Source organism: Microtus pennsylvanicus, chromosome 12, assembly GCF_037038515.1.
Source record: "Microtus pennsylvanicus isolate mMicPen1 chromosome 12, mMicPen1.hap1, whole genome shotgun sequence".
NCBI lineage: Eukaryota > Metazoa > Chordata > Mammalia > Rodentia > Cricetidae > Microtus > Microtus pennsylvanicus.
The window spans coordinates 11,909,794-11,922,858 of NC_134590.1; the positions used below are offsets into that span (position 1 = coordinate 11,909,794).

Here is a 13,065-nt window from a genome sequence, read left to right on the forward strand (position 1 = left end):
TATTCTTTGTGCTTTATAAGTAATTATGCAACATTTATAGAAAATAGCTTTTATTATTATTATTATTAGAATTGGGCTTCCAACTGGGTTGCCAGATGATACAGAGAACATCAGGACCGCCCCTTGGATTCTTGGTGTCAGTAATAAAAAAAAAATTAGGAATGAACTTAAAGGGAAGCGCAAGGCATTTTTATTAGAATTTAAAGAAAAAAGCATCTGGGCTGGAGAGATGGCTCAATGGTTAAGAGCTTTGCCTGCTCTTCCAGAGGTCCTGCTTTCAATCCCCAGCAACCACATGGTGGCTCACAACCATCTGCAGTGAGATTTGGTGCCATCTTCTGGCCTGCAGGGATACATGCAGGCAGAATACTGTATTCATAATAAATAAATAATTTTTTTAAAAAAGAAAGAAACATCATCTCAGGATGGGCAAGCTGTAAATCCTCAGTAGGTGCAGGGAAGGAAAGAAAAGAAGTCACACCATGGAGGCCAGACATGTACCAAGCAGCCACGTGACAGGGAGGGGAATTTTAGGAAAAGAGTAAGGAAATCCAAAGTATTAGGAAAGCATATTTACATTCTGGGCCATACCCAAAAGAAAGAGAAAGAAAAGAAAGTAGAAAAATTGTACCTTTCTAACTCAGGCCTCAGGAAAGTAGGCAAACTGGTCAAACTTCATGGTAGCTTATAGTGACTGCAAGGGGCAGGGAGCAGGAATTCTAGGGAGAGTCTAGTATCTCGTTTAAAGAAAGTTTATTGCATCTATCTATTTCAGCATGGCTTAAGTTGAGCCTGTCTTTGTAGGTGTGGTCAGGTGATTGACTTAGCCCAACTGGAATGTTAGGCTAGAGATTCTGTTCTCTTGACAAGACGGATTTTTTTTTTCTACCTTAACATTGTAACTCCAAATAACATAATATGCTGAAATTAGAATTGTAGAGTTCACCTGGAGACTGGGGATAAATAACCAATGAAGAAAGCTTGCCCTCTACTCCTTTAAGTAGAAGGAAAACTGACATAAGAAATTTTGATTGTGGTCTTATAAAGCTAGCTTTGATTTCTTGGTGCAGAATGGAATACTATACTATGCTTTATTTTTGATATGCAAAAATTTTACACCTCCTAAAAGTAACTCTTATATTTGGAATGCTATTCTTAACTTAGAAATAGACACAGATTTGAATACTTGGTTTAAGGGCATATGTGAGAAAGAACAAAGAAAAATGAGCAGAAAACCAACTGTAGAGCTGAGAATGCAGTCTAGTGGTGGGGATCTTACATGACATGTGCCAGGTTACTGACAAAATAAAAAATTAAATCAACTAACTATATGTAATTTGTGATAAGGATAACATATAGATTCTTAATTAGACTCGTGACGTTTTCATTTGCTGTTGTTTGATCTGAAGTGGATTTTATTTTTCTGTCTGCTATCAAAGCAGTAAGTTTTGTATTGGACGCCTTGAATAAAGTTATTATCAGGGCTTTTTGTCATCTGCTTCATACTTAGCACATTAGAAGTGGTTTATGATTGATTTCGTCACTATCGGTGATTGTGCTGTCATTATGAAGTCAGTCCACATTTTTGTTTTAGTTGGCATGGTTCTATAATTTATCTAGTACTTTTAAGAGCAAAAGGGAGTGGCAGTAATTGCTTCAGAAGAACAGATATGTATTTACCTATTAGGATGTGTTGATGGCAAGTAACAGAAGAAAAACTTAGCTTGCAGTAGTCAGGAAAGCATACTGTTTGTGGGTGCTGCACGTGTGATTTATTTAGAAATCTGCCTTTTGTCTGTTTTTTAGACTGCCTTATTAGGTCAGCTTTGCTTGTCGTTGGGTGGCTATGTGGAACTATCTGGGCTATACTCTTGTTTATGATCAGCAGGAAAGAGGATCCTACTTCTTACAAACAGAATGAGTCTTGAGCATTGTCTTAACTAATACCAGTGTCAAGGAGAAAATCATATGCTATTAGTCTTGAGATATCTGAGTATTACTCAAATGGAGGGATAGAATTACATAACTCTTAGACTATTTGGAGTTCTATTAAGGAAACTAGTTGTAAGATCAGCTTTTCTAGGAAAGCAGTGCAGCTTGACACAGCAGAAGGGAATTGGGGAGCAACAGTGTTTTCTGCAGTCTATTTGCATTTTCCCCATAGGCATCTGTTAAAAGAGTTTCTCAAAGCCTAGTACTGTAGTGTTTTTCTTCAAGTGAGAATATTGTAGTATAAGATGATTTAACTAGCTTGGTGGTTTGGTTAAAGAGTACACCAACACAAATTACTGGGTGTGGAGGGATGGTAAGACATTTCTTAGAAGAGTTATTATAATGCCATGGACAGAGGGAAAAAGCATGGTGGAGGCTTTGAGGTGAGTTCCAGCCACAGCACCAGAGAAGTGTGGGGATATCTCTGAAGAGAATAAGAGCCCACTTGACAGAGGAGGGAGATTTTTCTTATACCTTTTGAGGATGGGGAGGTTCACCAGAGGCTGCAGCCAGATTCTTAAGATTTGCAAGCAGGAAACAGGAAAGGAGAGAAAAAGAAAGCTTAGCACATTTTCTTTTTTTGGTACTATATTTTAATTTTGACTAATTTCCTCAAATCATAATAATAATAATAATCGTAACTTTAAAAAAGCTGTGTGTGTGTGTTGGGGGGGGGGGGTGCCAGATGACAACTTTCCAAAGTTAGTGGTCTCCTTCTACCATGGGTTTCTGGGCTTGAACTCTTATCATTAAGATTTTGCAGTAGGCACTCTTGCCAGCCCTAACTATAATAATTTTTTTTCCCCCACAGACTAATAGGGATGCCAAAGGAAAAATATGATCCTCCAGATCCTCGCAGAATTTATACCATCATGTCAGCAGAGGAGGTAGCCAATGGGAAGAAATCTCACTGGGCAGAATTAGAAATCTCGGGTGAGTGGAATCTGCAGCATTTTGTGTGAGATATAATAGCAATAATTGGCAAGAGTATTGCTTTATTTATAGGCTCTTTGTTGTCTTTAAACTGAATGAACTAATTGGAAACATGTAAGAATCCTGAGGTATACTTAGTGTTTTTTTGATCTTTCTAGATACTTTCCCTTTCTTTTGAGATTAGGTTCTATAATATAATAAATTTTGTGTTGGCTTTTCTAGAGTAAATTTTTGCAAATTAAAATCTTTGCCATCCTTCTGTTATCTCAGTGCTGGCAAAGAAGGAACCCTGACTCTGTAGCAATACCTGCTAGTTGTGAATAGGGCATGTTCAGAATTAGTTGAAGTAGATTATGATTTGAAAAATTGTCACCCCTGATGTGGGATGTCCTTCTGCATATGTGTTGCTTTTATTGGTTGATGAATAAAGCTGTTTCTGCCAATGACTTAGAGTAAAGCCAGGTGGGAAATCCGAACAGAGATATATAGAGAGAGTAGGCAGAGTCAGAAAAACACCATGTAGCTGCCGAACAAGAGGGATGACTAGAACCTTACTAGGAAGCTACAGCCTCGTGGTGATACACAGATTAATAGAAATGGGTTAATTTAAGATGTAAGAGCTAGCTAGAAATATGCCTAAGCCATTGGCCAGTGTTGTAATTAATTCAGTTTTTGTGTGATTATTTGGGTCTGGGCGGCCAGTAAGTGAATGAGTAGCTTCCGTTTATAAGACCGAGTCTGAAAATGAGAAAAACATCAAATTAAAACTGAAAGACATTGTATAAAATACCCAACTGATACACTTCACAGTTATCAAGGTTGTGAAAAACAACAAAAAGACAGAAAGTACCTTAAGTCAGAGAAGGGTTAAAGAGACATATTTAAAATAACCTGAATTGAATTAAAGAACCAAAAGATACAAAAACTGGTAAATTCCAAATAAAGCCTGAGTTTAGTTACTATTACTGTATCAGTGTTGGCTTCTTTCTTGTGATATATATGCCGTTGACTATGAGACTCTAATGTTAGGGAATTTAAGCAAAATACATATAAGAACCCCAAGCCATATAAGTACTTATCAGTACATATAAGAAGCCAAAAGTTGGCTTTTACCCAGTAAATACCCAGGGTCCTCCTTCAGTTTATCAACCTAAAATGTCAGTCCTTTGAGAAGCAAACTCCTTCCCAAGATCTGTGTTAAATCCTAAATTAACAACTTTTTCTTTTACTCATAGCCTCAGCATTGAATACTTTGTTTTTGCACTAAAATGATGTAAAATCCTAGTTGATACTTTATATTTGAATAAATAGGAAAGAGTTTGTGGTAGAACAGAAATAAACATTGGGTTTAAGTATATAAAAATAACATTTTTCCCTTCGAGAGTTTGTGTACTCTGTATTCTGTTGCCATCTCTCATCTAAATCTTTTTTGAAAGTGATAAATATAATTATTACTTTATGAGTCTGGAGAGAGGGCTTGGCTAGTAAGAGCACATAGTCCTCTTCTAAAGGACACAAGTTTGGTTCCCAGCACCCACATCAGGTGGCTTACAAGTGCCTCTAACTTCAGCTCCTGGGGAACCTAATAACTCTGGCCTCTGAAAGCACCTGTAGCCATGGGCACATAGCCACACAAACACATATACTCACTTAACTAAAAGCAAAACAAATCTTAAAGATGATTGCTTTGCTTTTATAAAATTTATGAAATAATCTATATAAATTATTCTTTATTTGGCCTGGGATGTGTCTCAGCTGGTAGAGTGTTTGCCTAGCATTCATAAACCCTTGACTTAGGATCAGTTCCCACTACCAAATAAACTGAGTATGGTGCACAGGCCTGTAATCCTGTCGCTTGGGACACAGAGGCAAGAAAGAAGATTAAGAAGTTTACGGTCCATTCTCAGCTACAAAGATAGCAAGTTAGAGGCCATTTGGGGTTACATTAGAGGACTCCATCATAAAACAAAACATTGAACAACTGAGGAGATAAGATAACATCCCGTTTTTTAAACCCCGAGGCTAGGTGATTTGTCCAGACCTGTATTGCTAATAAGTGGTAAAAATCTGAACTCTAAAGCAGGTCTTATTTAGTGCATGCTTTATGCCCAGTTGTTCATAGGCATTGATGTGAAACTTATTTCCTTGAATATGTTTCCCTTAATGTAAAATTTTAAACTATGGTTGTTAATTTCTAACTTAACATCAGAAACCTGGGAAAGATATTTTCTTTGAGGATACAATGATTTTCCTGATGGCTAATCTAAGGTTGGTTCTAAAAATCATTGTTTATTTAAAATTTGCTGACCAATCTAGGTCATGGAGTGTGCGAAGACTGTCAGGACTGTTTAAGAAAAATGAAAGCTGATGCCTATTCTATCACCAGAGCTCAATTCAGCCTTGTTTTATCCTTCAGACCTGGCTTTGGGAGAGGTTTCAGTCAACATCAGTCACTTTCATTCTCTCTCTGTCTTTGTTTTGCTGTTTATCTGTCTCTTGCTCTGTTTCTTCCTTCCCTCTCTCTATTCCTTGAAAAAGGGTGACTTGAAAATGGAGTTAAATGAAAGGAGGCTAGATGTTGTAGCAATCATAGCTTCTGATAGAAAGTTAATGTCAAAGATAATATACCTGTGAGTATTTGCCATCTTTTCTAGTACTTACCAGTTCTTGGGATTCAACTTTTGTATTGAGTCTAGAGTTTATGCTTTAGTATTTTGCCTTTTAGGTAGAGTGCGGAGCTTAAGTACATCACTTTGGTCACTGACACACTTGACAGCGCTGCACCTAAATGACAATAACCTTGCTCGCATTCCACCTGATATTGCCAAGCTTCATAATCTGGTTTACCTGGATCTGTCATCCAATAAACTCAGAAGTTTACCAGCAGAACTAGGAAACATGGTGTCTCTCAGGTGAGGAAACATTAAAGATATGATTCATTATATAAAATTACAATTTACCAAATAAGAAAGTTATGGGATGTTATTTTATGGTAGGATTTCCGTGTCTGTGAAGATCAAAAGATAGGAATTTAATCTTTCTTTTCCTTTGCATTGTAGGTTCTTGCTACTAGTTTCTTTTGACAGACTTGAGGTAGGGGAAGGTTAAAAGTCTTTTTTAGTTAGAGTCAAGTCTGGTAAGACCAATCAGAAAAACTTCAGAAAAATATGATTTGCTTATAAATGAAACTTTTAGAAACAAAATTCTGTTAGAAAATACATGTTTATATTTTATATTACAATTCTTTGATGAAACCTAAAAACTTGATAAAAATGAATTTATAGTTCAAGAACCTTTAAGACTTCTCTTCTTGAGTCCGGGTCTTGCTGTGGTGCCCCAATTGGCCTCAGTTTGCAGCATTTCTGCTCTGGTCCCAAGTCTGGGGACTGCAGACATGTGCCACTACATTTGGGATTTCTTACAGGAGAAAAACATTATTAAATGTTGCCCAGTCATTAGTTACTTTTTATCTCATCTATTGAGTAATGGTTTTATTGTTGTTACTGTTTTTGTTGGTTTTGGTGTGTATTTATTTTTTTTTACATCCAGACTGTAGTAATAATTGTTTTCTTAAGTTGCTCTTTCATGTTTAAAATTATTAACAATATGTTATTTATTTGTTCTTTTGCTACTCCCTAACTGATTATATGAATGCTTAGTTTTTTCCTTTATAATGAAGGCATTATTTTTTCATAATCTGCTCAAAATCTTAGTTACAAACTTAGCTCTTCTCTGTGTTGTTCTCTTCATTTTTTTTTATTGATTTGTTCCTGTCTGTTCTGTTTGTGCTTGAAGTACATATATTCTATATTGATTGTTTTCCAGAGTACATTGTTTTTTAATATTTTGCCTTTTTATTTTGTAACGTGTTTGTTCATGTATGTCAGTTTGCACATATCTACAGCTTGCATGTGGAGGTCAAAGGACAACTTTGTGGGAGTTTATCCCTCCTACAGGTCTTGTGGATCAAGCTTAGGTTGTCAGGCTTGACCTCAAATATCTTTCCATACTCAGCCATCTTGCCTGCCCCTTTTTATGTTTTCTATTTAATTATCATTAGCTTCTGCAATATACTTTCTTGTTCTGTATTTCTTTATATTTTTCAATTTTTTTTCTTATAGTATTTTTGACATGATTTAGTTACAATAGTTGATGTAGGCAATTGGCTACTAATTTGTAGTTTAATCCTCAAGTTTGCTTAACAATTTACTTTTTTCATGCTGGGTGATGCCGGCACATACCTTTAATCTCCTTTCTTCATGCTGGGTGGTGGCCGTGCATACACACATTTAGTGTCAGTGTGTGGGAGGCAGAGACAGGCGGATCTTTGTGAGTTCAAGGCCAGCCTGATCTATAGAACAAGTTTCATGATAGCCAAATTTACACATAGAAAACCCTGTTTCAAAAAAAACCCACAACAAACTAAAATTCATCTGTAAATTAGCTTGGTTCAGAATCTAACAGGTTTTTGATACTAATAACATCTGTCACTCTGACTGGCATCTTCCAGACATTGTGGATGAAAGAAAAGCTTGAGTGAGCCTGAGATTGATTGTGCAGTTCATATGCCTCTGAATTTAATCTGTGCTACAGAATGAGTAAGTCATAGAAATATTTAGTAATTGTAGCACGTTAATAGTAGTATACAGCATTTTGGGATTAACATGAAGAAATGCCATGAATGTAACCATCACTCATGATGTGTTAGAAGAAAGCTAAGAATGACAAATGTAGTTATTAATAAGGCATGTTACATTATACTGAAACCTTTAATTTTTTTTTTTTAAACAGGGAATTGCTTTTAAATGACAATTATTTACGGGTTTTGCCTTATGAACTTGGCCGGCTCTTCCAGCTACAAACTCTAGGTTTAACAGGTGAGTGACTTACAAAGAAGAAAATGTTAATACTTGTATTGAAGTATTATAATGTTTTAAAAATCGTTTTGTTAAAGTATAGGTCAGTTTTGGTATGACTTTGAGACTGTGAGGAGGAATATATGAAGGCATTAGAAAGGTAGTGGTTGAGACATCTTATTCTCCTGTCTATTCTTCCTCCCCACTTCCCCCATCCCTCCCCATTTCTCATCCCTGTTTTGGAGGTAATGTTTTCTACTCTGTAACACAAGCTAGCCTTGAGTTCTCCATATTCACTCTGTGTCAGCCCACCCCAAATACTGGAATTACAGATGTGAGCCACCACTTCCAGCTTCATTTTGTTTTCTATGTGTTAAATCTTACGTAGTTAAAACAGTCATTTAGCTAGAAGTAGGATGAAGGGGCAGGCCTATGCCTCTTGATTGAAAACTTATGGAATGTTTATCATTTTTATAAGCTTAGATTCATTGAGAAATTAATACTTTTCACCCCATTTATAATTCTCTTTAATAAGAATAATTCTTATGTTGTTTAGAACTTTCAGAACAGCTAATTTTCTACATTCTGATATAATTGATAGAGAGCCCATTAGTGAAAATTAGCAATATAAAATTGAATTTAACAGGCTTAACCTTTGAGCCAAACAACATTCTTGAAATAGCAAATGTAAGTGTTGAATACTTTAATGTGACTCTTTTTATATTACCTTACATATCCCCAAAAGTTTATTATATTACTAACTGAATGGATTATTCTAAATATTTGTTAATTTTACTGTTGTTTATTTTATTAAAGTGTTAAGTCTTAAAGCTAGTGTTTCTAGGGCTAAGTATATAACTCAGTGGTTGAAGTGCTTACCTGCCATGTACAAAGACTTGGGTTTGATTTTAAGCAACACCAAATGCAAAACAAAAAATGAAAGTTACTACTGTTTGGCTAGTCTTCATTGTAGTGGCATATTTTTTTGCTAACACAAGTTCATTAACATCCCTTCTCTGATTAAAGTTCTTTAACATCCCTTCTCCGATTAAAGATCAGGGTTGTCAGACTACATAAAAGAAAAATAATATGGAACTTTGTGCCATTTACAGGAAATAAGAACTTGAGATAATATATTTAAAAAAACTTAATATATCTAATCTGTTAGTTGTTAGCTATTCTTCACCAACTAACTATAACTTAGCTTTATTCTTGCCTATGAAGACATCCTTCTTACTAAACTCCAGTTAATTCTGTTGCAAACTGAGTGCAATAGTGTTTGTTTTTCTTTTCTTTTGAGTTTTCTGTATTTATGAATGTGTAACAAGGTATTTGGAGGATATAATTCATTCATGTTTTTGTATACTATGTGCATAGCCCGTCAGTAACAATATGTAAATCATTCTACTTTCTTGTCCGCCCCCCCCCCCTTTTTTTTGAGATACCTTGTTGTGTAGGACTGACATCTCCAACTCTCAAGTGCTAGGATTATAGAAATGTGCCATCATGCCCAGCTGCATTTCGGGATTCTCATTTTCAGTAGAAATGTTTAAACTGTCCTCAGTAGTTTTCTCCTTTTTGAGGATCTGTGTAATTTTCATTCCATTTTATTTTCTGTTCAAGTGATTATATACAGAAGGGCAAAAAGCTTTTAGGAAAGAAATCAAGCTAGAGCTTTTCCTGCCCGTTAAAACTTTTTTCCTTAAGTGATTGAAGGAATGAAATGTCCTTAACAAATGGTAGCTTTATATATACAGGAACATAACTTTTGAAATAATTCTTTAGTCAGTTTTGAACGATTTTGAAGTATTTTACATAGAATGAAAGAAAAGTGAACAAAGCATTTAACATGGCACTATGAAGCTTAAAAGATACAGTGTGAATGAGCAGCTCTGGGATTGCAGCCTGAATATTTTTATTTCTTTTTTTTTCTTTGAAATCATAGTTACTGAAATTTTAATAATGATTAATATTGTCTTGGTCTAATAAACTCATTTAAAAAATTACATTTTGATATCTGAGGACAGTGTCTGGAGGATAAGTTATTTGAAAAACAGAAATGACCATTTTTTTTTATTGACTTTACTTTTTTTTCATACAGTATAGTTTTATCATAGTCTTTCTTCTATCCCAAGCCCTCCCAGATCCTACCTAGTACCCTACAACTATAGGTATGGCCAAGATAGTAAATTGGAAATGTTTCCCATAAGTCACTTAAAAGTCCAAATATTGCCATAGAAAATGGCTCAGTAGTTAAGAGCAGCTCTTCCAAAAGGACCAGAGTTTGGTCCCCAGAACCCATATTTGGTGCCTGTAACTCCAGATTTAGGTTGTCAAGCCCTCGCACGCACGTGCACATTCACTCACACAGATACTCCCACCCCCAACACACACACAGGATTAGAAAACAAAATTCTTAAATTGTCTTTAATTTTTATTTCTAGTTAATTTATTTAATTTTATGGAGAGGCATTTTCCTAGTGGAGTTTTGTTGTTGTTTGAAAAACAATGAACGCATTTAGATTCTAGAAGTTTTATTTCTTTTGGTTTTTCAAGACAGAGTTTATCTGTGTAGCCCTAACTGTCCTTGAACCCACTCTGTAGACCAGGCAAGCCTCGAACTCACGGAGATCCCTCTGCCTCTGCCTCCTGAGTGCTGAGATTAAAGGTATGTGCCACCACGGCCCTGTTTTAGAAGTTTCATTCTAAACTTTTCATTCTATTTCAGCTGTAGTGGCACACTCCTTTTAATCCAGCACTCTGGAGGCAGGCGGGTCTCTGTTGGAGGCAGAGATACTCACTAGCTACTTTTTTGTTTGCCCACATTTTCAAGGGAAGTGGCTGGCATAATGCAATTGAGTAATTCTGGCTAAGATTCAGTATGTTTCCAGCAAGTAGCAAATTCTGTAGCAAGCTTCATAAAGCTAGTTATGCTTTGCCTGGAAAATAGTTACATGGTAGTTACACTGTGGTTGCCTTGACCTATTTAGTTGCTCACGTGAGTAGCTACAGAAACTTCCTAGTAGAAACAGATAAAGCTCTAGATAATGGTGTGCACTACACAAGCATAGGACCTGTCTCCCAAAAACACTGTAAAGATTTTTTTTCCTGTACTTTTGAGAAGAAAGTTGACCTTGTTCTTTTCATTATTCTTAACAAGGGTATGATGGTTTATGTCTTTAATCTACCAGTACTTTTGAGAGGTATGATGTCTCAGTTATGGTCTAGATAGCAAGTTCCAGGCCAGTAAGGGATGTATAGATTCTGTTTCATAAAAACAACAGCAGCAGCAGCAGCAACAAATAAACTAAAGAACAGCAAAGGAAAAACAAAAACCATTGGGCAAATTCATATCAATTGGAATATGATGAGTGAATTTGTTCCTTGAAAAAGTTCAGTAGAATATTTCTGTAAAACTATCATTACTTGTGTATGTTCCTTTGGAAAATACTTTTTCAATATATTTGGAGTTTATAAGATTGATTATTGGGAATTAAATATGTAATCATGTGTATTTGTGTGTGCCTGTGTGTAAGTTGATGCTTGTGAGTGCAATGTCCAGGGGAGCCAGAAAACGTACCGGATCCTCTGGACTGGGAGTCACTGGTGGTTGTGAATGGGGTCCTCTGCAAGAGCAGTATATGCTCTTAACAGCTGAGTCATCTCTCCAGCGTTATGATTGAGAATTTCTAATAGTTAATGATTGAGTTGTGCTAGGCTGTACCAGTGCTAAAATGGAACCAAACAACTTGAACTTTAAATTTTCCGGCCTTGTCCATTGCAGTTGGTTATTTAACAATGTGCTACCACATCCAGCTAATTTTTTTTTTAATTTACTTGCCTATTGAATAAAAAGAGAAAAAGGAGAAAAAGTGTACTTTATTAAAAGTGTCTGTAATCTTGATATATTTTTAAAGTCTACTTGTGTCTATATTACCTGCCATTTTAAGCCATTTTTGAGTTTTTGTCTATCTTAAATTATTTTCAGATAAATGTTTATGGCTATATATTGTCTTATTGTTTTGTCTTGTGTTGCATATTGTATCTATAATTGGAAATACTTTTTTTTTCTTTTGTGAAATAGTGTCTATTGCTGTCAGCAGACCTGCTCCAAATATCTTGGCTCAAGGGACAAGTCTATCTAAATACTAATCCCTTACTAGATTAATAGTTTGTAAATCTTTTGTAGGCTGCCTCTTTACTGTATTGATTGTTTTTATAAAGATGTAGTCCCATTTTTTTGTATTTGAAGTCACATACCAAAAATCTTTATCTGTATTATTAGTATCCCAAAGCAATTATCCTATATTTTCTTATATGATCATAGTTTTGTATGGTAAATTATTTATCCATTTTGAATTGATTTTTCTGACTAGTGAAAGACGTCTAATCTCATTTTGAGTCAATTTTGTTTCTTGCTATCAGTTTATTACACATGACTTTTATGTGTTTACGGTTTTTTTGCATATAGTAATTCATAATGATTCCCAGTGATCATTGGTATTTATGTGGTATCACTTATAATAGCACCTTTTTCATCTCTTTTCATTTATTGAGATTTTCTATTTTCTTTAGTTCACATGAGATTTTATTTATATTTTAAACTATTTGATTTGTGAATCTTTTTACTATTTTTACATTCTTTTTTAAAATCATCTTTATTTCTTTCAACCTTCTAAGTTTAAGTTCTGCTTTTTTCTGGTTCATCAATAGGTTGAAGTTTTTGGAACTAGAAGGTTTGGGTTACATGTTCTTTAATTTTTGTGTATTCATATAATTCCTATAGTTCTTCCCTAAAGAAATTCATGACAATTTCAGAAAATGTCAGAGAAAACGTAGAATTTTGTATTTTTCAAATTTGTTGAGAAGTGTTTTTGCCCTAATATATTATGGGCTATCTTGGGTGAGTGTTCTGTGTGCTGATGAGCAGAATATATATTTCGCAGTAGATTGAGATAACTCTATAAATGTCCGTTAGGTGCATTTGGTCTATAGCATACTTGAACTCTCATGTTTCTGTTGTATCTCTTTCTGTTCTGTCCATTGGTGAACATGAATTTATTTTCTTTTGTAAATTTTTAACTTAAATTCTTTTGTAAATGTAGCTCCTTGTATCCATTTCCATGGAATATCAACATTCAGCCCTCAATACTTTCATTAAAAAATTTACTTTTGACAGTTTCATGATGTGTACAATTGATTATATTTGCCCCCAGCTCCCCCTCCTCTCTCTAGACACCTCAGTGTGTCCTCCTCCTACATTCCTGTATTGTCTTTTTCTTGT

The 13,065-nt window shown here is 35.1% G+C and overlaps 1 protein-coding gene across 5 annotated transcripts in view; it reads left to right on the plus strand.

The window, feature by feature from the left end:
• Positions 1-13,065, plus strand: part of Cnot6l (CCR4-NOT transcription complex subunit 6 like) — a 72,250-nt gene that overhangs the window by 20,189 nt on the left and 38,996 nt on the right. For all 5 annotated transcript variants that reach the window (XM_075943387.1, XM_075943389.1, XM_075943391.1 and 2 more), the window contains exons 2-4: positions 2,804-2,925; positions 5,651-5,837; positions 7,717-7,802. In XM_075943387.1, coding sequence (XP_075799502.1) covers positions 2,814-2,925; positions 5,651-5,837; positions 7,717-7,802 — 385 coding nt within the window. In that variant the 5' untranslated portion in view covers positions 2,804-2,813. The remainder of the gene's footprint in view (positions 1-2,803; positions 2,926-5,650; positions 5,838-7,716; positions 7,803-13,065) is intronic.